General features: G+C 44.6%; 1 protein-coding gene across 1 annotated transcript in view; it reads right to left on the bottom strand.

The window, feature by feature from the left end:
* Positions 1-961: 961 nt before the first annotated feature.
* Nid1 (nidogen 1) overlaps positions 962-25,143 on the bottom strand; it is a 75,715-nt gene continuing 51,533 nt past the window's right edge. Inside the window, exons 10-20 of the mRNA XM_021215559.2 lie at positions 24,549-24,674; positions 22,333-22,482; positions 21,318-21,440; positions 14,179-14,406; positions 13,335-13,507; positions 11,634-11,760; positions 7,445-7,616; positions 6,291-6,448; positions 5,162-5,285; positions 3,717-3,829; positions 962-3,318 (exon numbers count right to left, since the gene is read on the bottom strand). Of these exons, the coding sequence (XP_021071218.1) occupies positions 3,197-3,318; positions 3,717-3,829; positions 5,162-5,285; positions 6,291-6,448; positions 7,445-7,616; positions 11,634-11,760; positions 13,335-13,507; positions 14,179-14,406; positions 21,318-21,440; positions 22,333-22,482; positions 24,549-24,674 (1,616 nt within the window). The 3' untranslated portion in view covers positions 962-3,196. The remainder of the gene's footprint in view (positions 3,319-3,716; positions 3,830-5,161; positions 5,286-6,290; positions 6,449-7,444; positions 7,617-11,633; positions 11,761-13,334; positions 13,508-14,178; positions 14,407-21,317; positions 21,441-22,332; positions 22,483-24,548; positions 24,675-25,143) is intronic.

The following is a 25,143-nucleotide window of genomic DNA, read 5'->3' as shown; positions in this document are numbered from 1 at the left end:
TCCCTGTCAGAAAAGTACCCTTCCCCTTTCTGAAGATAAGAAGGGTGTGGCAGCTTATCTCCACACTGGGGCAGGAAACTCCCCTGCAACAGAAAATGTATTGGTCTAAAATAAGGAAAATAGTGGAGAGTTGGGATATAGCTGGTTTGGTAGATTGTTTGCCTAGCCTTCAAGAAGCCCTGGTTGGTAGTTGGTTTGATTCCCAGCCCTGCCTAAACTGGGCTTGGGGTAGTACCTGAGTGCTCCCAATGCTTAGGAGATAGAGACAGAAAGATCAGAAGTTCAAAGCCATTCTTAGATATACTGAGAATCTGAGGCCAGTATGCTATATGAGTTCTTATAAAAAGGGCTAGGCATGGGAAGGAAAGAAACAGACAAAAAGAAACAAAAACAAAAACAAAAACAAAAACAAAAACAAAAGAAAGAAAGAAGAAAGAAAAGAAAAAGGTGCCCATAACAGTAATTTACTGGGATATAGTTAGGGTCGGGGATATAATTCATTTTAAAGCCATTCTCTTCTGTGAACTATGAGGCTAATGAACAATATCTTAGGTAAAGTCTTGGGTTTTGTCTTAGGTAAAGTCCCCTAGGTTTTGTCAACCATTAAGTCTCTGTCTTTCCATCATGAACTAGCTCCAACATTATGCTATGGTAGCATATGCTTTTTTGTTTGTTTGTTTGTTTGTTTGTTTGTTTCTAGACAGGGTTTCTCTGTGTAGCCCTGGCTGTCCTGGAACTCACTTTGTATGCCAGGCTGGCCTCGAACTCAGAAATCCACCTGCCTCTGCCTCCCGAGTGCTGGGATCAAAGGCGTACGCCACCACACCCGGCTAGCATACGCTTTTGATTCCAGTTCTCAAGAAGCTGTGGTAGGAGGATTGAGAGTCTGAGGTCAAGTGTAGGCCTCAATACTGCAACACCCCGTCGTGGAACAAAACAACAAAAACACATCAAAATAAGATTTTATTTTTAACAGTTGTTTTTTTTTTTAATTATTTTTCTGCACTAATATTTGTACAGCTGTAAACTCGAGGAATCATCCAATACTTGTATACATCTGGAGAACCATTAATAAGCACCTTCAGTGGTTTCCACAGCTTAACAATTAACCATGTAAAACATTTTAGAAGGAATCTAGTAAAAATGAATAAAAGTTATAAAAGATGTATATCATGAGGAACACAACAAAAAAAGAAAAAAAAAAACCAAAGCAGAAAACAAAAGACTAGGGGGATACTTTATGAGGTTGCATGAAAGGATCACATGTTCCCTAAATTTTGTGCTTTAAATTCCAATTATTTAAGTAAAGACTCCCTCCCAATTTAGATTCCCAGTCCAATCTAGGCAGGTTGAGGTGGAAGCTGGGGGCTGAGTATGGTGAAACTAAAAGAAAAGAAGGTAGGGGGTTCTGTTCCCCAAGAAAAACACCAGGCCAAGTTCTTTTATGCCTTCAAGGATAAGCATCCTTTTGGGAAATGCGCCATCTTTCTCTGACTTTGTTATTTAAGGTTTTTAGTTTTAGCTGCCTTTAAGCCCTGTTGTTTCTTCTTGGATTTTCCATTCCTGTTCGCCATCCTCATCCACCACTTTGTAATAGTTCTGGCTGAGTCTCGTCTGTGCCCTTACCCTACACCATGCAAACTGAACCTTCTGATGCTTGACTTTCAATCCAAAATTGCTAATGCTTCAAGTGTCTAGGAAGCAGCTGAAAAAAGGGAGATAGATAGAAATGGATGATAGATAAGTAGATAGATAGATGACAGATAATAGTAAATAGAAAGAAGAAAGAGGGGGGGGGAAAGGTTTGTTTTATTTTAAAAAAGAAAAGAACAAATGATTACTAAGCTTATACTGTTGTCCCCAGAATGGAATCAATAACACAGACACCTTAAAACAGACAAGAGAGTAGCTATGCATCTGGCCAGAGGATATTTTTGAAACGAATCACAGACAGAAACATGGAAGGCAGCAGCAGTCCCTCAAACTATACTGATGATCACATAAGGATCTGAACCACTGGTAGAAATGCCCAGTTAGATCTTCCTGGATTGTGTCTTCAGATGAGGATCTAGTCAGAAAGGGCCACAGAGAGAGGGAGAAACAAAGACACAATTCTGAAGGTAAGGGACTATGTCTGGCCACGACTTTGTCCAAGTCCTACCCCAGCCTGGACTCCAGATAACTCTCCGTGAGAAGACTTGAAAATTGGTACCAGGAGTGGGCTGGAGATTCCCGTGACGTCACAGACCAGATACTAATACAGGTACATTGCGAAAGAAGAAGAATTTGCTACAATTCAAGACATATCAAGGTTAATAATCTCCCTATCTTCAAACATCTTGACTTCAAACTCCTCTCACAGGACATTTCCTTGACTTACCTATCTGATTATCAATGGCCACTGTTGAAATGCCAGGACTTTGTAATTTGGGAGGGGTTGCTTTTTAGCATCCACCAAATACCGTGAATCCCTGGAATGTGGTTGGGCTTTGATCATACGGCAGAGAAGGCACTGAAAGCAGTCTTGGGCAGAATGAAGGTGTGCAACAGGAAAGTAGTTAGATGGGAGCCTAACGACAGAGATGCGAGTACCAAAGAAAAAGTCTGACTCATTACCTCGCCTAAGCTGGATCTGGATGGTATGTTGAGAAACGGGGTAATATCTGAGTTGGTAATGCCACTGAGAAGTAACTTCCTTAGGTCTATGAGGGTCTGCTTACCATGTGGGAGTCTAGGATTAGCAAAAGGTCCTATGTCTCTAGAATGGACACATCATTTTCATCCTGAATTTTTTTTGAAGGGACTCATATAACTCAGGCTATTCCTAAACCCTGTTACACAGACAAGATAATTGGCCTTGACCTCCCAATCCTCTTGCCTCTACCTCCCAAGTGCTGGGGTTGCAGGCATGTACCCTTGGCTTTTTATCCAGAACTTTATAATCTTGTCTAAAGACTGAGATCAAGGGGTATGTGTGTGTGTGTGTCCTGTCCTCAGGTTAGGGTAGAGATTTTCTCACTACTGAGCTCAGGGTAATTGTTCTAGGGAAGGTTAAGGAGAGGTTATGAGGGCTCCGGCTAGGCTAATCTGGGCCTAGTGGTCACTCCACTGCAGGACACCTTTCAGTCTGGATCAAGTCACTTCAAGTTGGGTGTTACTATGAAATACTTGGAGAAGGAACAAGGAATTCTTGACATCATTTCCGTTCAATGCAGTCAACTCCCAGGGTGTTGTCGGGACACCGGCAGGTCCTGCTCCCTGGAGTGGGCAAGCAGAGGTGGGTACAGCCACCATTGTTCACTGAGCAGTAATTGTGGCCTGGAAAAGATGGAAATCAGCATCATAATCTTACCTCTGACTGACTTGGTACCTATATCAGGCTCCCCATTAACCTCCTTGTGGGTTCAAAGGGCCACGTTGAGCTGCTGTTTCTTTATCATAAATAAGACAGGCAAGTACATGCATTCCTGATTTGGAGGTGTATGGTTAATCTTGATTATCAACTTTGTAGAATCACGACAGAAATACACTTCTGGGTTATGTCTATAAGGAGGTTCTAGATTAAGTTCCTTGAGGTGGAAAAAATCCAAGAATCCTTCAGCAAGGGATATCCAGGCTGAGAAAGCTATAGGAAGCAGGCCATGGGTGTACTTAGGCCAGCCTGATTCTCTTAGGGACTCTGAGTGTTGACCCTCATTCAGCAGCATGGATGTTACCTTGAGGACACTGGGACAGGGCGATGGTGATGCCATATAGCCGGGTCTGCTTGTGTGGGTGGAAGGTATCCATCTCTTTGGATATAGCAAGGTCCATGGCAATCACTGAATTCCTGCAAAGCACCCAAGCACAGAATGAACATGCATCTGATGGCTTGAACTGTTCTCCGTGGGGTTAGGCAGCCTCTTCTATGTCTTGGAAGAGAAAAAGACATGGTGGTCTTGCTCTCTGTGTATCTGTTTCTCCCTCCCCCTAGGCTGGGTCAAGCCTGTAGTTCACTGGCTTTTTTTAAATAAGGGCCAAAACAACGTAACTCTCCCCTTTGCTCTAAGTTCCAGGCGACATATAGGTTCTCTTAGCCAGCTTGGGCAAATGGATGGATCTGGAGTATATCATCCTTAGTGAGGTAACCCAATCACAAAAGAAGTCACTAGATATTCACTCACTGAAAAACGGATATTAGCCCAGAAACTTAGAATACCCAAGATACATTTTGCAAAACACAAGAAAACAAAGAAGGAAGACCATCGTGTGGATACTTTATTCCTCCTGAGAATAGGGAACAAAATACCCATGAAAGGATATAGGTACAGAGACAAAATTTAGAGCTAAGATGAAAGGATGGACTATCCTGAGACTACCCCACCCGGGGATCCATCCCATCATCAGCCACCAAACCCAGATACTAATGCACATGCCAGAAAGATTCTGCTGAAGGGACCCTGATATAGTGGCCACTTGTGAGGCTATGCCAGTGCCTGGCAAACACAGAAGTGGATGCTCACAGTCATTACCAAGTGGATGGAATACAGGGCCCCCAATGGAGGAGCTAGAGAAAGCACTCAAGGAGCTGAAGGGGGATGCAATCCTGTAGGTGGAACAACAATAAGAACTAACCAGTACCCCCTGAGCTTGTGTCTCTAGCTGCATATGTAGCAGAAGATGGCCTAATCGGCCATCATTGGGAAGAGAGGCCCCTTGGTCTTGCAAACTTTATATGACCCAGCACAAGGGAAGGCCAGGGCCAAAAAGTGGGGGTAGGGGAGCAGGGGCAGGGGGAAGGTATAGGGAACTTTTGGGATAGCATTTGAAATGTAAATAAAGAAAATATAAATAAAAAAATAAAAATAAAAAATAAAAACGACATTGATGTAGAGGTATGACATAATCAAAGAGACCTCCAGCCATGTGACCCCAGGTAGCTCCTGGGGAAAGAACAGGCGTGCTCAGGAAGTCCCAGGTTTGGGTATGATAAATGGCACCTCTGCTCCCCTCTGAAATTAGACATCCCTCTTCCTCTACCCTCCTCCATATCTGACAGCCGGGAAGAAGGGGGATCACTGGAGAGTCAACGGTCAGGAGAAAAGACAAGAGGCAAAGACCTCCATAGAGACAAGGGAAGGGTCATAGTTCGGCCCAGCCAGCATGACGGCAGCCTACGTACGTCTTCCAGTCTGTGTAGTACAAATTCTTCCCATAGCTCGTCACAGCGAAAGGATACTGGAGCCCTTCGAGAACTTTGCGTCTGCCCGGCTGAGCTGGGTTCAGGCATTCTGCCCTATGGGTGCCTGTGTGAAGCAAACACAAGTTGGGTCATTGTTCATGCAAGAAATGGGCCCTTTGTGTCAGAAAACAAGAGTCTGAAAGACAAGGATGGGGGAGTTCAGTGTTGCAATGGCATGTCCTGGAGAACACAGAGGGCGGGCTCTTCAGCATTAGTGTTCTGTCTCTGTTTTCTGTCTTTTCCCTTTCATCAGCCTACACCCACCTGAGTTCTGGCACTCACTCCTGGCCCTACTGAGGAGTGAGGGGAGCCAGAACAGAGAAGTGGCAGCCTGTGCTGGCCTTCCCATCCCTTCGTCTCAGAAAAGGCCCTACCATCTTCTAGCTTTTGCTTAAGTTCCTCCCTTCTAAGTCTCTCCAGAACCTTTCATCCCAAAGTTAGGGCACTGAAGAACTCTGATTGATCAGCATGGGACTGGCCTGCCACTAATGCCTTCATGGTGGCTATCACAGGCTTCTATACACATGTAAGCATTCACACCCTACTCTTTGTCCTACTTAGCTGTGGGGCAGAAAAGGTACTCATCTATAGACTTTCAGAGAGAGAGAGAGAGAGAGAGAGAGAGAGAGAGAGAGAGAGAGAGAGAGAGAGAGAGAGAGAGATATGAAGGATGGTCCTCCTTGGTCTTTCTCCCCATCTCATCTCAAGCCTGAGGGACACCCTGCATGCACAGCTGAAGCAGGGCCACATCAGGGACTCTATGAAGAATGCACAATTACCTCTGAAAATACAGCATATATTCAATTCTCAGTAACCTCCCACCAAAATAAGAGTCAACCATTTTTTATTGAGCCATACAGCAATCATTTCAGGTTCTGCAGGCCAAAAAGCAAAAGCAAGCACGATACTGGGTATTTATAAGACTTAAGATGGGAACACTTAACAATGCAAAATTTGTTTTGAGCTTATTCGCTAGACAGAGGTGGTGGGTGAGATTTGCCAACTCTGAAGCAAGAAGAATAAGACAGAGAAGAGCCATGTGCAGAGATGACCTCAAGCTCCCTGTTACCTGCATCCACCCAGCAAAGCTGAGCTGAGAATGCATCAAAGGTCAGGCCATTGGGCAAGCCCAGGTTGTCCTGTGTGAGAATCCTCCGGTTGGTGCCATCCATGTGAGAAGTCTCAATTTTGGGATTATCTCTGTTCCAATCTGTCCAATAAAGGTTCCTGGAAGAGGTTTCAAAGCGGAAAGAAGAAGCAAGATTCTGAGAGCGCTGTAAAGGGAAGCGCTAGGTAGGAAGTGATCATCAGCTAAGTGAGATCCTGGGATGCTGAGGTGGATTCTAGGGTTACTTGGCTCTTTGTTCAAATTGGGTTATTTGTCACTAACAGATCTCCTTTAATATTTCCTTCATAGTATCTTGAAAAAACTCAATGGGCAAAGTGAGGACCTGGGTTCAATTCCCAGCACTGGGTTCAAAACAAAACAAAACAAGAAGCTGAGTGTGGTGACTGAGAGTTGTGATCCCAGTGCTGAGAAGGAGATGGAATCTCTGGGTCTCTCTGGCTAGATAGCCTGCACTCCTTGTAATTCCCTGGGTGATAAACCTATGCAGGAGGCCACAGTGGAGCAATGTGATTTGCCTAAAGCAAGATTCGAACCACCACCAGCAGAGAGTGGTGGAGTTGTCTGCTGTGCATGAGGCAGTGGAATGGCCTCAACACGAGGAATATTGTCTCTAAGGAAACGGTCTCTAGGAGCTGGGGCCTAGGATGTAAGACTGAGAGCTTGCCATGGGATGAAAAGAGAGAAAGCTGCAATAGGCTGAAGAATCCCTCAGGAAGAGGACCCCATGATGCTCAAGCCACAGCTGCTCCAACAAGGAGTGCCAGGGGGATGGTTAGGCCAACCCAACACTCTACAGCATTCATGCAATTGGAGTGTTAGTTCACATTCAATCTATCTAGAGATTACTCAATTTCTGAGCTGTCACCCTACAAAGTTTCTTGACAGAATTGTGAAACTGGAACATGGTAAGGTGCCAGCACTGTGCTGAGCGTGCCAGCATCTCATCGGCTGGTAGACCCTGTTTCATCTTGCATGGATGAAACGGCTCAGGGGGGCAAGGCTGGCATTAGAACCTCACCAGAGATCATCCAGAAAAGCCAGAGACTAAAAACAAAACAAAAAAAAAAGTCAGACACATGTGTAGGCAAACATACCCTCTTACGGAGTCTGTCACAATGCCTCTGGGATTCACCAAACCCGTGTCAAACAGCACGCGGCGCTGGGTACCGTCCATCTTTGCAACTTCTATTCGATCCAGGTGAGAGTCCGTCCAGAAGATGGTTCGACCAAGATGGTCAAGGGCAATGCCTTCAGGGCTTCCAAGATCTGGAAGGAAGCAAACATTGGATCATATCCCAGCCTAAGAGCTCTCTGATTATTCTGTTGTCTTCCACATGGTGTTCAAACCTTGAGAAACCAGGTGGGGATGTGAAATTCTTACCATTATAAGATAGATGATCAATTTTTCAAGTGACAAATTCAACCATCCTCACCCATCCATTGGGTACCACACTGGGAACCAGGAGAGTCACTATGACAAAGATAGAGCCCTGTCCATTAAGAAGCCCACAGCCAACCACATTTCAAACTGAGGTCTAGTTTCTATGGGCAGGTGCAGATGCAGGATCAGCTTGAGTTCACCTGGGAAGGGTTCTGGGGAAGTGGAAGCTAGTTCCTGAAGGACCAACCAGAGTTTATCAAATAAGGATCTTGCATAAGTGTTTTCAGGCATGAAGAAGACTGCAAGCGGCTCGAGGTGGGCTGTGATTAATTTTATATGGCCAGACACCGTGAGAGTGAGGGAGTGGCCCTCAGTGAAATGAGGAAGGAGGTAAATAAGCCAGAGCTTATCTAAGACAAACAGGAGGCATGGAGTCTTAAGTGAGGATGGAAGGTAGATCTTTCCTCCTTAGCAATTACAGGACAGGGAGGCATTTCAGGGAATGGTACTGCTGATCACACTCTTAGTACTTAGATACAAATATAAAGGGTAGAAAGGAAGTGTGTGAAGCTGGGCAGTGGTGGCCCACACCTTTAATCCCAGCACTTGGGAGGCAGAGGCAGGTGGATTTCTGGGTTCGAGGCCAGCCTGGTCTACAGAGTGAGTTCCAGGACAGCCAGGGCGACACAGAGAAACCCTGTCTCGGGAAAAACAAAACAAACAAACAAAAAAGGAGGTGTTTGATGACTACAAATTATACTTCCCACTTGATTGCAATAGCAATCAAGACACAGATTGGCACTGTGAAACCAATATTCCATATAAGTCACTGTAAGCTAAAAAATACGAAATGACATTGTAGGATGTATTGGCATTCTTGAGACCCTCCCCCTGTCCTAACCAGAGGACTGAGGGTCATTTAGCTTGGCTGGAGTGTAAGTAGGAAGGGAACCTGTGCTACCCCAGGCATCAGGCATTTGAGAAAATCACCCCTGCACTCTCTCATCCATACACAAGCAAGTCAACCTCTCATCTCAGCCTTTCCTAGAACAGAGACTAGCGTAAGGACTGCAGAGGTTCTGTTGGGGGTTAAGGAGATGGATCCATTGGTAAAGCGCTGGCTGTGCAAGCATGGGGATCTAAGTTCAATTCCAGCACCACATAAAAGCCAGGCGTGGCAAAGCCACTTGTAATCCCAGCACTGGGTAAGCACAGACAAGAGGATCTCTGGGGCCTTTTGGCTGCCCAGGGTAGTGCAATTGATGAGCTCTAGGTTCAATAAGAGACCCTGTTTCAAGGGGGGGGGGGCAGTTTAGGGTTGTGGGGAGTGATTGTGGCATTTACCGGATACTGACATGCATATGTGTGTGCAGCTCCAACTCACACATACACACAACCCACGCACAAGCCTCTGACAGGAGCCCAACCAGAGGACAGTGATTCGGATAAATAAAATGTTCATATGGTTTATTATTCATATCCAAAGAAGAACTGTTTAAAGTATTAAGCTCTTTCCCACACCATAAGAGGTCCCAGAACAATGGAATTGTCTCCCAGGAGCTCACACACACACATACACACACACACACACACACACACACACACACACACACACACACCAGCAGCCACTCAATCGGGGAAGAATTTGGAATGAGTGCATCCTGTGGGATTCCCTGAGCAGCTCCTGCTGCTGCAGGGATGGGAGTTGCCCAGTATCTTCACTGAGCATCCAGAGGAAGCCTGTCAGGAGCTTATGTCACACAGACACGATGCTGGTCCTGATCTCAAACCACTGAGGGCACATGCATGCACACACAAACACTATTTGCCTATGTTGCTGAATAAGGAGGTGGCAAGGGAATAGATTTTCCTTTACTGCTATGTGAAAAAAAAATTGAGTATGATGCCTAGTAAGGAGGTGTCAGGAGAAGAACCCCGTGTCTCAAGTACCCCCAGAAACTCTCTGGAAGTCAGTCTCAGTTAAGATGTTTGGCTGATTCTGTGTTCTTTCACAGTTAGTCAGTTTTGGCCTTTCTTACAGCTCGCACTGTGCTTAAAGGTCCCTTGGCTGATTTCCGGTGCCAAAAGCAACAGGAAATAGCAGACAGTGACCTATTCCCCTCTTCCACTAGGATTTGAAATCAGATAGTAGCAACAACATTTCCAACAGAGCGGGTAAAAGGTGTTTTCAAAGTCCTCTTCATAAACCAGAGCTTGAAGGCGAACCGAGATCATTTAAACAGCCCACTGGCTTTCTGAAAGGGGATTCAAGAGCCAAGTGCAAAGCCAGGGGTGTTTCAGTCAGCCTCGGCTTGATTCCTGGGGTTTTATATCTAAAATGGAAGTGAGGAGGAGGAGAAACGCCCAAGGGGTGGATGCTTACAGAATATTAACTGCTAGGGGGCTCCTAGATTAGAAGCCGAATGCTTTCCAGCAGAGCTTCATACAGCTATGTCAGCATGACGACACCTTCTGAGCACAAATATTCCCAGATCTGATAAGTCAGGACTGAAGCCACTCAAGTTCCTTGACTATTTCAGTACTGGGGACCTTTTCATGTGAAATGGTTTTTTGTTCTTGTTTTTGTTTTTGTTTTTGTTTTTAAACTGAAGATTGAACCCAGGGCTTCGCACATGCTACACAAAGGCTTTAGCACTGAACTATGTCCCTCAGTCCTCTTGTAACTTTTTATTTTGAGATAGGGTCTTACAAGCTGCCCCGACTGACCTGGAACATGTGACCCCTTTTGCCTCAGCCTCTCAAACAGCTGGAATGACAAGCCTGCAACGGAGGGCCTAGGCATTCTTTATTTATTGAATGAAGGTATTAAAATGTTGCAGATTTCTTTATTCAAGCAGGCACGTTAGATAAGGTTAAATGTCTAAGTTAGGCTCTGTTGACACAACATACACTTTATCATATTAAGCAAAACAGAATTCTCTGTGAGAGTTGATCCTGGCTAGCTGGATTCCAAGCAAGAACTAGGGAGAGGAGAGATGTGTTACGGTAGGGAAAAGAAACTATCCCCACCCAAGATGCTGTATTTTGAAATCACTCTTTAACCCCAACAGTGCCTTGGGAATAGACTTTACTTTCAGAGTTGGGTGTGGTGATACACACTTGTAAACCAGGGCCAGAGAGAAAGAGGCAAGAAAAGCAAGAGTTTCAGACTAGATAAGGCTGCCAAACATTGGTTTAAAGTAAATAGTAGCCAAAATAGCTCAGTTGGGAGAATGTTAGACTGAAGATATTAATTAAATTAATTAAGCAAACGGAGTGGTGGTGCATATATATAACCCTGACATGTGGGGGGTAGAAAGCAGAAAAGATTATGAGTTCAAGGTCATCCTCAGCTACATAATGAGGGTAGCCTGGTTCATATGAAATCCTATCTTAATGATAAAATAGTCTTCAACTTTTGGGTGAGTATCTGTCAATATGCTAGTGAGTTTCTAGACTATTCCTTCTGCCCACTGCCTTTTATTAAACTCCCCATGCAGCACACGGTAGAGCACTCTGTGAGAAGCCAGTGCAGGTTTGGAGGCTAAAGGAAGAAATGGAAAGTTGAGTTTCGTTGCATGACGCACAAAGATGGACCATGTAAGCTTCCAGAGGAAGGGCACAGGCCTCTGCCTTGTTTCAGTTGAATTATCCTGAGACTTAACCCCAGCCAGAAAGTCCCTGGTTTAATGACTCAACTGGCCTATGGAAAACTTCAGAGGAGATGAAAAGGGCAGAGTGGAGAGGCAGAAGACCTGCTTCCTAGCGAATAAACAAATGAACAAACAAACAAATGAACGAGCGAATGAGGGAAGCAGCTTACTCTCCACCCTTCACTTCCTGCCAAGAGCAGGGTGGGCTACTAGAAGCAACACCCAAAGGGACAGTGTTTACTTGCCTACCTTGTCGAATGATGGTGGTTGGCTCTCCACCATGGAGGCTGGCTCTCCCGATGGAAGGCTCACTGATGTCTGTCCAGTAAACCACCTTGTCCACGCAGTCAAAGGCCAGTCCAATGATGACTTTTGCCTGGAAGTAAAACCAGTGATTGAGAGCAGTTTCCCCACTATCTAGTGTTGCCATGAATCCTCCCATATGCCTATACATCCTCAGATAGTGTTTTAAATAAAGTAAATATGTTTTGTCCATTCATATCCTTAATTATTGAATTATAGAAACTATATAGTTCAGAAAAAAATGCTTGTCTATAAACTTGTGTTTGCACTTGCACATATGTATGTATGTGTGCATGCATATTTCTCTCCAGCTTGATTTTCATTTTTTCATCTTTTTTATTTCTGTCTATGTGTATATGCTTATGTGTCTGGCCTTGCAGGCTAGAAGAGAGTGTTGGGTCCCCTGAAGCTGGAGTCACCAGTGTCTGTGAACTGACATTACTTGGGTGTTGGGAATCAAGTGAGTCTTCTGTGAGAGCAGCAAGTGCTTTTCACCTTTGACCTTTCTTTCCAGCCCCCAAAACGAGCATTTCAAATGTACAAGAACCTACAGTGAGTACTACAAAGCATTAACAAGTGAAATTCAAGATGACCTGAGTAGTTAGAAAGAGGTAAATCAGGTTAATGGATTCTGCAGTTTAATACTGCTAAGACACCAGTTCCCCTTAGTGACGGTTTCAGTGACCCAGTGTCTCCTTTGTTAAAGTTACCAACTTGTTTGGTTCTGCTTCTTCTTCTTCTTCTTCCTTTTTTTTTTTAAATTGTTGTTACATAACACTGGCTGGCCTGGAACTCCCTATGGAGACCAGGCTAGCCTAGAACTCACAGAGATCTGCCTCCTGAGTGTTGGGATTAAAGGTGCGAGCCACCACTCATGGCTGGCTGGGTTTTTGTTGTTATTGTTGCTGCTGTTGTTCTTATTGTTGCTGGGTTTTTTTTAATGGAAAAAGAAGTTTATTTTGAATATTACATGAACATGTGAACAACAACAACAGCAGTGTGGCTGCTCATGTCTGTAATCTCAGAACCCAGGAGGTAGAAGCCAAGAGTTCAAAGCTGGCTTTGACTACAATAACATGTTCAACGCTTGCCTGATCTATGGAATGAGACTGCCTAAAAAATAAAGTAAATATCTAAAATAGTCCAAACAGTCTAAGAAAGGAATTCAAATCTCCCTGACTTCAAGATCTACTATAATCAAGAAAGAATTGACATTATATTTACAAATGGATACTGTATTACATTAGATTACAAATATAACTACTAGCTTGGTATAATAATATTATACATAGCTATTAACTATGTTGGTATTATAGTTGTGTCATACTATATTGATAACATACATTATATACTCTAGTATACTTAGCTATTAACTCTAGTATACCTAGCTATTATATACTCTCATATACTTAGCTATTAACTATTATATTGTCATTTATTATATTATCTTGGTATTATGCTACATTATATTTTGTATTATATTATACGTAGATACTAACCACATTATTATTAAATTATATTGTGTTACATTACGTTATTTATTTTGGTATTCTATTATACTATTATATTATATACAGTCATTAACTATCTTGGTAGCCAGGCCCCTATTACTGGGACTGTCGCCAGGGTTATTCAGCTGATACTCACAGGGATGTGGAGGAAGGCCTTGGCTTCTGTCTTCTTCATGGTGTTTCTCTCCAGGGGCAGGCGTTCAATCTTCCCAGTCTGGGCAAAGAGTAAGTGTGTCCCTGGAGGCAGGGGGATGACGGCTGTAGGTACTACTGGTCCCTGGTGAATAGGAGGAGCCACTGTGCTCAGACCTAGAGGGCAAGAGATGTTAATGAATGAGGGTTGTGAATAACATAACTGCACAGGTGCAGTCTAATACTCAAGCATGCAGACACATCCATGCACCCATGTGTGAGCACACAGGTACACATACAAGTGCATATATATATGAAGATATGTGTATATGCGCTCATGCACCCATCTACATATCACCCATATCCTACATCTTGTCACATTTATTATATTCAAACAGCACAGCCAACCACATAATACCCATTTTCTGTCTGAAAATTCCACAGTCAGAATGCCTTCAGGCAGTCAAAGGGCATTTACAAAGAAGACAGGGCAGAACATAAGTTTAGTACACAGGTCCAGTGGGGTAAAGCAGTAGCTTTGCTCCATCTTATGCAATGACTTGGTTCTTTATGTTCTGGCTGGATGTTGGGCTGGCGTGAGAGCCAAAGCAGTGTTTGGAGCAAGAGCACCAATACCTCTGTCTTCAGGGAGCGACATTATCTTTACCACTGAATGGAGAAAGCTATCAATGAGGGCACCTGCCCATTGCTAGGGGATGGAGCATCCTCAGACCTCATAAGCAGAAACATGCCCACCCGGGCAAAGGTGACAGAGGGAGAGTTGGGAGCATGTGAACAGGGGGACCAGGCAGTACGTCCACTAGCCTACATAGCAGTGGTCTACTTACACGGGGGCCTCATCCCAGGCGGGCTACGGCTACCCTCCAGCTCCCGACCATCTCGGTCCACACACCAGCAGTAGCCAGTGCTGTGGTGGCACTGGGTGGGTACATAGTGCCCGTATTCATCACACTGGGGTACAAACATCCCCTGCAGGGTGGGCCGCTGTGCATCTGCTGCGCCGGCTGCTCCAAGGATGTGCTCTCGTTCCAGTTGACACCGGGTTTTGCTCACCTCTGTCAGTGACAAGCAAAGCAGAGTGTCATTTGAGCCAAACATGGTGTTCCCAAATGCTACTTGTCAAACTTGGACCACAAAGGTAACCTGTCACCGTTGGATTTGTATTCATTTTTTTTCTTTTCAAACACACCATGATGAGAACCAGAGATGTAGCTTAATTGATAAGAATGCTTGCATAGCTTAATTAATAAGAATGCTTGCATACCGTGCAACGAGCCCTTGCCTCAGAAGTTCAAGGTCACCTTCAGCCATGAGTTCATGGCTAACTTAACCTTGTCTCAAAAAAAAAAAAAAAAAAGAGAGAGAGAGAGAGAGAGATGCTTTTTAAAAGCTACACCATTTTTAAAGACTGCATGATGGCACATGCCTTAAATCCTAACACTTGAGAGGCAGAAACAGGTGAATTTCTCTGATTTCAGGGCCAGCCTTGCCTATGTAGTAGTATCCTGTCTTTGAAAAAAAATCAAAATATCATTTATACATGTAGATTTTCTTTCCTACACAATTCTTTTGAATTTTTTTAATAAGGCAAAACAGATATAAAATAAAAGGAACCATGTTAAATGAGAGATTGAGTGGCATTTGGCACCTTCACAGTGATGACCAGCTGTGGCTGTTTATATCTGAACCATTTCATCATCCTAAAAAGGAAGCCTCGTGCCTAGAGAGCAGATGCTGCCATGTCTCCTTCTCTTCTTCCTTCCCACCCTAAAAGTTCCCAATCTCCATCCTTTCTGAGAACTTCCCCATTCTGTATATTTCGTACCAATGAGATCACAGGACACGTGGCCCTGCATCTGACTTCCTTCTCTTAGCAGACCACCCAGGCCCATCCTCACTGGGATGCCCCTCAATCCTCCCTTTCTTTCCACAGCTGGACAACACTGCATCTTACAGAAAAGCCCCATATTTTTTCAACCATGTTTCCCACTGATGGATGGCCCTGGGCTTTGTTTTAAGGTATGTTAAGTTCATCTTAAATTCTTCTTTCACCCTCTCAAGCTTCATATGATCTACACTGAGTCCAAGCCAAAGAGTCTGGAGACCCAAGACCATGAGAACACTCACCAGTTTCTGCACGTTTCCCCCTAGTAAAGGCCCATGTCTGCCATGAAGCCTGGTGTGTAACATACAGCTCAGATCCCAAAGTGGGGGAAATAACGCTGTGCAAGAAGCTTAGGAAGTTGGGCAATGGAGTAAGCCTGGTATCTCAGAATTAGAAGAATGCTAATGCAGGAGGATTAGAAGTTCAAGAACAATCTGTCTCAAGCAAAATAAAACTTGACACAGAATAAACAACTCCTGAATGTGCAGAGCTAGAGCTGGCTTTGACATCCTCTTAACTCTTGACTCATTACTCCAGTTTCCATCTAATGCCCATTAGGATAGGAATTTGGTTTTAACACCAAAGGAAAAAAAAAAAACAAAACTAAAACTCAAAGAGATTAAGGGATCCCTTCAGAGTCACAGCTACAACTGAAGCCTGTGGATTCCTGATCCAGCGCCTCCGATCCTTTTGGCCTTTTGAGTTTCTGCAACCGCCTTCCCTTCAGTCAGGCTGGCTCCCACACAGTGAAGACAATAATACCATGATGGCCGTGGATCTTCATTGTCAGTGTAACTGGGTTTGGAATCACCTAGGAGACCCAACTGTGGGCATGCGGGGGAGGGTGCTTCCAGAGGGAATTAGCTGAGGAGATCAAGCCTACCCTGAGTGTAAGTGGCAACATGAGGTAGACCCTCTGCCTCTTGACTGCAGACCAAGAGTGACCAGCTGCTTTCTACTCCCATCACTATGCCTCCCCACTATGATGGCCTGCATCGCCTCAAGCTGTGAGCCGAGATAAACCCCTTCTTAAGTTGGTTTTCTTGAGCATATTGTCAAATCAATGAAAAAGGTAGCATGCACAATCGTATTCTTACTTTCTTAACACACCCAGTGAAACGGTCTGAAAGTCCCCAGAAGTCCTCCTTTCAGTATTTCTGTCCTCAACCGCTTTTCCAGCCACAGTGGACTGATGTTCTAGGTGTCTCCAACCAAGCAGAAACTTCTGAGTATATGTCTGCATGGGAGTAGTGTGCATGTGTGTGCATGTGTGTGTGAGTACAGTTGTGTGCATGTGTGTAGATGCCAGATGTCAATCTTCGGTTTTCCTCAGTTATTTTATTATTATTATTATTTATTTATTTTTGGGGCAGACTACTCAGCATGAGGCCTTCTGATTAGGATCCGCCTATCTCTGCTTCCTTGGCACTACAATTTCAAGCACGAATGTGTCCAGTTTCAAATGCAAGTTCTAGAGACTGAAGTCCTCTTTTTTTTTTTTTTTTTTTTTTTGCCAACTGAGCTATGACCCCAGGCCCCAAGCAGAGCATTTGCGAGAGTGAGGGCGATTTCATTTTATGTGGCAGACAGGCTTTTGTGTTGATATCCTGTTGGGCATTCAAAAGTTCAAATCATGTGGAATAGACTGTAATACTTTTAGAATTATCTTGAACGTAGAAGGAAAGGAAACCTCAACTCTAAGTCAGGAAATAGAACTTGGGGAACAGAGTGTTTATAAAACACGATGTGCTCTCGCAGATTCCCACCAGTGAATCCTTAGTCTGGCAAACAGGTAGCAGGAGAAGCAAAGGGTACGAGGATTAACACCCTAGGGAATTTTGCATCAAGGGCCTGGTAGATGGGGTGGGGACAATAGAGTCAAGAGGTCACTTTTTCTGAGTTTATTTCTGGTTAGTAAAATGATTATCAGACAAACCATTTCTTCTGTCTGGCTCAGCCGTGAGAAGGAACGAATGGTCTCTTGATACGTCCGAGAGCAGACAGGAAATCTGGGGTGGCTTTTCTTGAGATGGCAACGAAGAGGATGAGAGGAAATGGGGAAAGAGAAGAGGCAGTCCATGTGTGGTTCCTAGATTTGCATGCTATTTGTTCTCTTGGTCACATTTGTGATACTGTCAAAGGAATGGTCAGTGCAGCTCTGGAGTAGGAGAGAGGGAGTAGCTAAGAAGGGCCGAGCCTCTCTGCCAGAGGACAGCCCGCGATGGGAAGCCCGTGTCTACTCAGAGGGAAATTTATGTGCAGGGGTGCCACCCATTCGCTTGCTTCCTATACAGTGTGAGCTCCTTGTAGGGCCCAGCTACTCCCATTGACTACACAGACTCTAGCACAACTCATGACACAGATCTGTGAATAGAGCAAGGTGGATGCCATGAATGGTACCCATTCTTTCTTGGCTTTGGACATCACTAGCTGCTGAAGAGACACATCTGCCCAGCATGGCTATGGTTCCCAGAATGAGAATTTAAAAGGACAGAATACAATGTCCCCAACATGGTCCTTACCCTGAAATCCCTAGCTATTTCCGAAGAACACCAATTACAATAAAAACATTAGGTGTCTACTTGTGAATACATCAAACCTCTGCCCAACATGAGCCCAAGGATGCCGGATGGGAGGGAAGCTCAGGAAGAGGCAATGGACAGGCAACAAGGAAAGGGCAGACAATGAGGAGGAAACAGAAAAAGGCATTAAACACCAGGAAAGGCTAGTCTGTGCTGCTGTTGCCACTGTGGGAAATGACACGATAACTTCTTCCCAGACCAAAACCCTGGGGGACTCTCAGACTGCTTATCTGCTTTATTTGTGTTATGAACACTCACTGGAAACTGCCATGAGCCGAGAGCCATGAAAGGCCTCAGAGCGTCTAGGTGGGAGGGAAGGTGAGAGTCATTTCTCAGGGAGTTTGGGGGAGAAGTGGTTGTTATGGAAACAAAGAAGAGGCTTACTGTTTGTCTTTGCGTCTGTGGTGACGCATAGCTTCATGGCGGGGGATTCATGGTAGAGGAAGATGAGTCACGTCATGGTGGCCAAAAAGCAAGAATAGGAAGAAGCTGGCATTCCAGTATTCCCTTCAATAACCTATGATCTCCAGCCTTACCTCCTAAAGTTCCCTCCCCTGCAATGAGTCCTCGTCCCCCTTCCCCTCTTCTTCTTCTCTGTTGGGGATTGAAGCTGGGACTTCACATATGCTAGGCAAACACTCTACCACTAGGCTATATCCCCCTTCTACAACAAAATGAAACAGATTAACAAAACACATTTATTCAGCGTGTGTGTGTGTGTTTGTGTGTGTGTGTTTGTGTGTGTGTGTTTGTGTGTGTGTGTATGTGTGTGTGTTTGTGTGTGTGTGTTTGTGTGTGTGTGTTTGTGTGTGTGTGTTTGTGTGTGTGTGTTTGTGTGGGGGGGTGTTTGTGTGTGTGTGTGTGTGTGTGTGTGTGTGTGTGTGTGTGTGTAACCTTTTATAATGTATTTCAACATAATCTTTTGAGGCTTATCTATTACTGCAGCCCATTTGTTTTGGCTGTTGCCTATTACTTCATAGTACAATTTAAACTAAAATTCATCTTTCCATTCTTCTTGTTGCTAGATATTTAAATCATTTTCTGATTATCAATGATACATAAACATTCTTGTACATTTCTAGGGCGTGCCCCCTTGGGTATATAACCGGATGTTGGCTTTCTTCTGAGAACAACATTAAATAAATAAGCCATCTTAGCAGACGGTCCTTATTGGCATGATCAGTGTCCCATGGCCACAGCCCAGACTACAGGTCTACATCTGTCTCTGTTTAGTAAACAGAGCCTTAAAGACAGGGCAAGGAGTCAGACTTTTAAAAAAATAGAAAGAAAAACTTAAACATCTGTTTCTCTTTGAATTGGAGATGTGAAACCAGCCCACAGAAATGATGAATGCTGGCTGTTTTAACAGCAGCTGGAACACCTCACTCGGCTCAAGTGACCAGGACTGCTTCTTTATGTGTCCCTCCCATCAAAATCCGTGGGCAGAGCTATAGTCACAACCCATAATTTCAGAAACAGAAGATGGCCCTCTTCTCCTTTGGCAGTGATTTTTTTTTCCATTTTTTAAAGCAGTGTGTGTGTGTGTGTGTGTGTGTGTGTGTGTACATGCGTGTGTTCATGCATGTGTTTGTGTGTGTTTTCATGTGCACACGCAAGCTCATGTGAGAGAGCACACGTGGAGGCCAAAGAACAACTTGTGAAAGTCTTTCCTCCCACCATGTCTTCAGTGGGTCAAGCTCAGGTTGCCAGACTCGGGGCAGCAAGCACTCTGCCTGCTGAGCCACCTCACCACACTCCGCTCTCTTCCTGCTTCTTAGCTGCCAGTGAGGTCCTCAGCTTTGCCCCGTGCTCCCCACCACGATGTTCTGCCTCATCCAGCCCAAAGCAACCTCGATCGACAATGATCCCACACCGTGAACCAAAACAAAACTTCCCTTCTTCAAGCTGATGTCTTGGGTATTTTGTTCCCTCAGCTGAAAACTGACAAACACAGACACTGGATATGCCTAGTGGGTTCTGTATAGCTGGCAGCCAACTATGCACATTTGTTCAGCAGCATTTCCTGAGAGTCTTACCAGTTCCTACTCTCAAACCTAACCTGGCTTGAGGCTTCTGGGTGCCTACACGCCAAGGCCAAGGAAGGGCCACTCAAGCCTCAGGTAAGCAGCAACTCCCAAAGCTGCATACTCAGGTCGGGTAACAGGTGATGTAAAACATTCCATACTTTAGTTAAACCTACCCCCATCTTGGGTCCTTCATCCCATCTCCTCATCACACATTCCATTTCCCCAACACTCCCAGGCTTCTGCTGATCTTATGTCAATGTGGCTAGAACCACGGGATGCCCAGACATTTGGTCACGTCATCCTGAGTGTTTCCGGGTAGCATTATTTAGGTTGACATTCTATGTACATTGTTCTTTCTGGCCTCATCCAGTCATATAAAGACATAAACAGAACACAGAAAAACTTGCTCCTCTTCTGAGAGAACTCTTGTCCAGACGTGGTAGCACATGACTTTGATACCAGCATTCTGGTAGAAGAGTTAGGAGACTCTCTGTGAGTTCAAGGCCAGTCTAGTTCACATAGGGAGCTCCAGGACAACTAGGGCTACATAGTAAGACCCATGGGGTGGGGTGGGGGGATAGACAGACAGACAGACAGACACAGAGAGACAGGGAGACAGAGAGTCAGAGAGACAGACAGAGACAGAGACAGAGAAAGGTGGTTTCTGTCTGATAGCCTGTAAACCAGAAATCATTTGTTTCCTATGTTTTTGATCAAACCAAACATAAGTCTTTTCTGGGTCACAAGGTTACTAGCTTCTGGACTGGAATTCTACCATAAGCTTTCTTGGTTCTATGGCCTTCACACCTGAACTAAAAGGTATTGCCTTTCCTGGGTTCCCTGATTCCTGAAAATAGATGCTAGGGTTTGACGGTCTTCAAAATAATAAGATTCAATTCCTTTTTTTTCTTTTTAAAGATTTATTTATTTATTTTATGTATGTGAGTACACCATTGCTCTCTTCAGACACACCAGAAGAGGTTAACCATTACAGATGGTTGTGAGCCACCATGTGGTTGGTGGAATTGAACTCAGGACCTCTGGAAGAGCAGTCAGTGCTCTTAACCACTGAGCCATCTCTCCAGCCCCAAGATTCAATGTCTTATAAGTGTATGTGTGTGTGTGTGTGTGTGTGTGTGTGTGTGTGTGTGTACATATATAAACATATATTCTCTTGGCTCTGTTTCTCTACAGTACTCTGGTAAATAAAGCTCAATGCCCAGTTTTTATCCTGTGCTACTGACTCTAGTACCTAGGAACCAAAACAATCTAAAATTCTAGCATGGCTTTGGGTCCTCTGAGGTATCCCCTAAAGCTGTGTGCTATGTGCTTCTGCAGTAAGGCCTGTGGTCTAATCTCCAAAGTACAGAACTCTGAGAACTTTCCATGGACCACTTCCTCACACCCCCTTCTCCCCAGGTCATCAAAGCTTATGAACAATAGGCCGTCGACTCCTAACACCCGCATCTTACCTCCAGGTTTGCATCGGAAGCCATCCCCCTGATAGCCAGGCTTGCACTGACATGTGAAGGAGCCTGGCGTGTTGTAGCAGAAGGCATCGGGGTGACATCGGCTGTGCTGGCATTCATCCACATCTGCAAAACAGCCCACAGGCCCAGAGACCATGTGATTGCTTCCAGAATTTGTGGTTGATACAATAATTTAATCCACACACTCAAATCTACGTGAATCTGCTTCTAGTTAAGAGACCAGGGACTTTAAACTCACTAAATGTTAATTTTTGAGACACTCATACCCCAACTTCTATCTAGTACATTTACAAATGTGTTTCACGTGATGATAATGTTTTCAGGAAACATCGAACTTACAAAAGGGAAAAATGTGCACTGTCAGATGTTCTTTCTTGATTGTAATAAGGAGTGCCTAAAACTCTTGAGTGTTTACAGAGAAAAGTTACACAGTCAACAATAGAAGAGACAGAATCTCTGAAGTTTTTGCTGAACTAAATGCAATGGGTTCAGTATAATGTTGTATAATTTTACAAACCAAGAGCCCTAAGTTATGCTGTTAATTACCATTACAAGCCCCCCGGCAGCTAACTGTAGGCTGATCCCAAGCCTGGAAAAATTCTATGATGTCATTTCTTCTCTGTCTTCAAACTGGGAATTTTGCTTCTTGCACAGGTAAAAGCAAACCCTTTACATACAAAGATGGATGTTAAGCTCTTCACAAGCAAGGACTGTTTGTGTTTTTAAAAACAAGCCAGCCTCTGTTCCCAGGAAAGAGGAACTACCTAACTGCTGCCTTGGAGTCAGGGGGAGCTAAGCAGGTCCCATGTGAGGACAACTATCCAAGAAAATGCATAGTTCCAGTTGCTGGCAAGATAGAAAAGGCCACCCCCTTGTCCAATGGCACAAAAGGAGCACATGTTCCTTATACACAGGGTGTGTTGACAATTAGCACGAAGTAAGTACTACCTAGGCCCCTGTTTCAGGGTACACAGGGAAATGTGGAGCTACCACATACCTCGGCAGGCTCTGCCATCCCCAGAGAAGCCAGGCAGACAGGAACAGGTGTAGGAAGAACCACCCATATAGATGCACTGGGCTCGCTGGGGGATGTCACAGTTGTGGAGACCAGTTTCACAGTAGTTGATGGGACGTTGGTCCTCGGCAGCTTGAGAACAAAGAAATGAATGTGTGCCTTTAGAAGAAAGTCTCAGAGCAGGCAGGTACCCTTCCAAGCTCTCTACACACCAGTGATTTGGCTCAGTGGTGCTTTGAGAAAGGGACAATGCTGCCTGGGTCCAGACCATACCATTCCATGTAGTCACCTCTCCTACCATTGAACCTGGGGTTTCATGCTCTTGATGTGTTCTACCAATGAGCTGCATCTCTAGCCCAGGCTGAATTTACTCTGTAGGCTAAGGAAACCTTGATCTGTGATCAACCCCACCTCAGCCTCCCAAGTAGCTGAAATGACAGAGGGTTGCAGGCCTGGTTTGTTTTTGAGCAGTGGAATCCTTTATTCAAACAGATTATGCAGAATTTGATCTATAGACAAATGGAAGGCTGGACAGGGATGAGGACAAGAATTGGCTTGTGACTCCTCTGTGCCCTCCTAGGCAGCTCCTTGAGGCACCTCCAAGGATTCCGCATGCTTTAAAAAATGATCGTGTCCAATCGCCTCGTTTTGAAGATGGAGTGCTAAGGCCTGGGAGGTTGTGTTTCTTGCTCAGAACTGATGTCTGGGAGAAGACATTGACATAGCCCCAGTCACTCACCCCCACCCCACCCCACCTCTGCTCTCTATTGAGTGCGGCCTTAGGGAATGGACAGACCCAGGCCAACCTGCCTCTTTCACATAGACCCCAGGTTAGATCTCAGTGAGATCTAACTCTTCACAGTCCACCACCCATATTGAGCCAATGAGGGATGCAGTGGTGTTGCCTTAAAAGCAAACTTGAGAACCTCCCTCAGACCAAACCTCACAGGGAAAAGTCAGGCCAAGAAAACTGATGTTCTCTGCTAAGACAGAAAAAAAAAATAGTTTCAACACAGCAAGCTAAAAATCTCAGCTCTGTGCAATGCAGGGCTGGCCTCCTGGGTGCACAGATGTTTGGGTCCCACTCAAATCATGAGAACTGCCTGTTCCCTCCCGCCCTACAGACACCACCTCATCCAGGCCTTAGCTCCTCATCCAAGCTCTGGGACAGAGCAAAGAGAACACATGTGAACTACACAGTAAACAGCCAGGGAGCACACAGGGACAGGACAAGGACTGGCACAGTTGGTTTCTGTTTTGACTCATGCAGACATGCATGCCCTGTTCATCATGTTAGCCTGTAGATCTGGGAATCTTCAAGAATCTTGGAGCTACAGTTCTTGGAACTTGGACTGGGCATAAAGGATGGGGAGAGTGCTTGCTGAGAGTGTATGAGGTAATGGGTTCCACCCCCAGTACTGAATAAACTGGGCATGGTGATACATGCCTGCCATTCCCGTGTTCTAGAGGGTAGAGGTGGGGAGATAAGTTCAAGGTCACTCTTGACTACACAGTGAGTTTGAGGCTGGCCTATGATCATATCATGAGACCCTGTCTCAAAATTTAAAAATATCATGGAAATAATATCCAGTGTGGGGGGGTGACATTTCAAAAACTTTGTTCTTCTTGGCTGGCCCAGTATCTTCCTTATCAACATCAATCAAGAACATAATTGGCCTAATGAATTAATAAAATCAATGTACCCTAGTAAGTCTTAAAAGCTATGCTTTGGCTTGTGGTTTATTAAATTAAGATTATAAACGGAATGTTGCCAAGTAGGATTTCCTTTCTGATGTAACTCAGGTAGAATTCAATCTAAGACAGCTAAGGACATAAAGGTACTTAAAGACGGCCATGAATTCCATGGCTGCCAATGACACAGAGAATGAAGCCTAACGACTTCAATTGCCATTAAGTATATGCTGAAAGTGAGCCAAGCAAATGTGTAAGAAGCAAGAGCCACAGAAAGCTTACAGCAGGTGAGGTGATGTATCGCTAGCATGTGGCGGTGTATATATTATAAGGACACTCTCAATCCTGGCAGCCATGACTGTGGCAGAGCGTCTTCTTATCCCCCTTGTAACCAGCCCCTCTCTGACCGTAGGAACTGGTATCCACTTCCCCACCAGGATCAAAACCTGTAACGGGGCCTTTCCCATAGAGCTAGCTTCCCCAGGAAAATTTCTTACAGAACTTACCCACACATATTCCCCTGTCTGAGAAGTGGTAGCCCTCTACGCACTCACAGCGGAAGGTTCCTGGGTGATTGTTGCAGATTGCATGGTTCCCACAGCGGGAAGGCTGCTCTGAACATTCATCAATATCTGCAGTAAATTGTTGATAAAAAGGCAGAGGTTATAAACCTCATGAAACATAGGCAAATGGAAAGCATTTTCCTCAGAGAAGAGATCCATCTGAAGACACAGTTTTCTACATACCCAAAGTAATATAGAATAGATATTGGTTTTTGCCCTTTACATAACTTAGGATCCAACCCTCGGTTCGTTTTTTTCTAAGCGATGTATGATGTATGTGTGCTTCCTGATGAATGAGTTACTGAGGGGACACACATTAAAACAGGCTGCACACACTGGAATGGCAAAAACACATTCGAAGAAGCAGAAGTCTGATCTTGCCAGGATCCAGAGTAAAAGGAAGCAAATCTTTAAAATAATCTACCTTTCTACAGTTACGATTATAAAGAAAAGCTGGAAAACTTAGGGCCAATTGAGAATTTTTTAGTTACTTAGTGTGTGTGTGTGTGTGTGTGTGTGTGTGTGTGTGTGTGTGTGT

This window comes from Mus pahari, chromosome 16 (assembly GCF_900095145.1).
Source record: "Mus pahari chromosome 16, PAHARI_EIJ_v1.1, whole genome shotgun sequence".
Classification (NCBI taxonomy): domain Eukaryota; kingdom Metazoa; phylum Chordata; class Mammalia; order Rodentia; family Muridae; genus Mus; species Mus pahari.
Note: the sequence above shows the minus strand (reverse complement) of the source record. Positions and strands in the feature narration are given on the sequence as shown.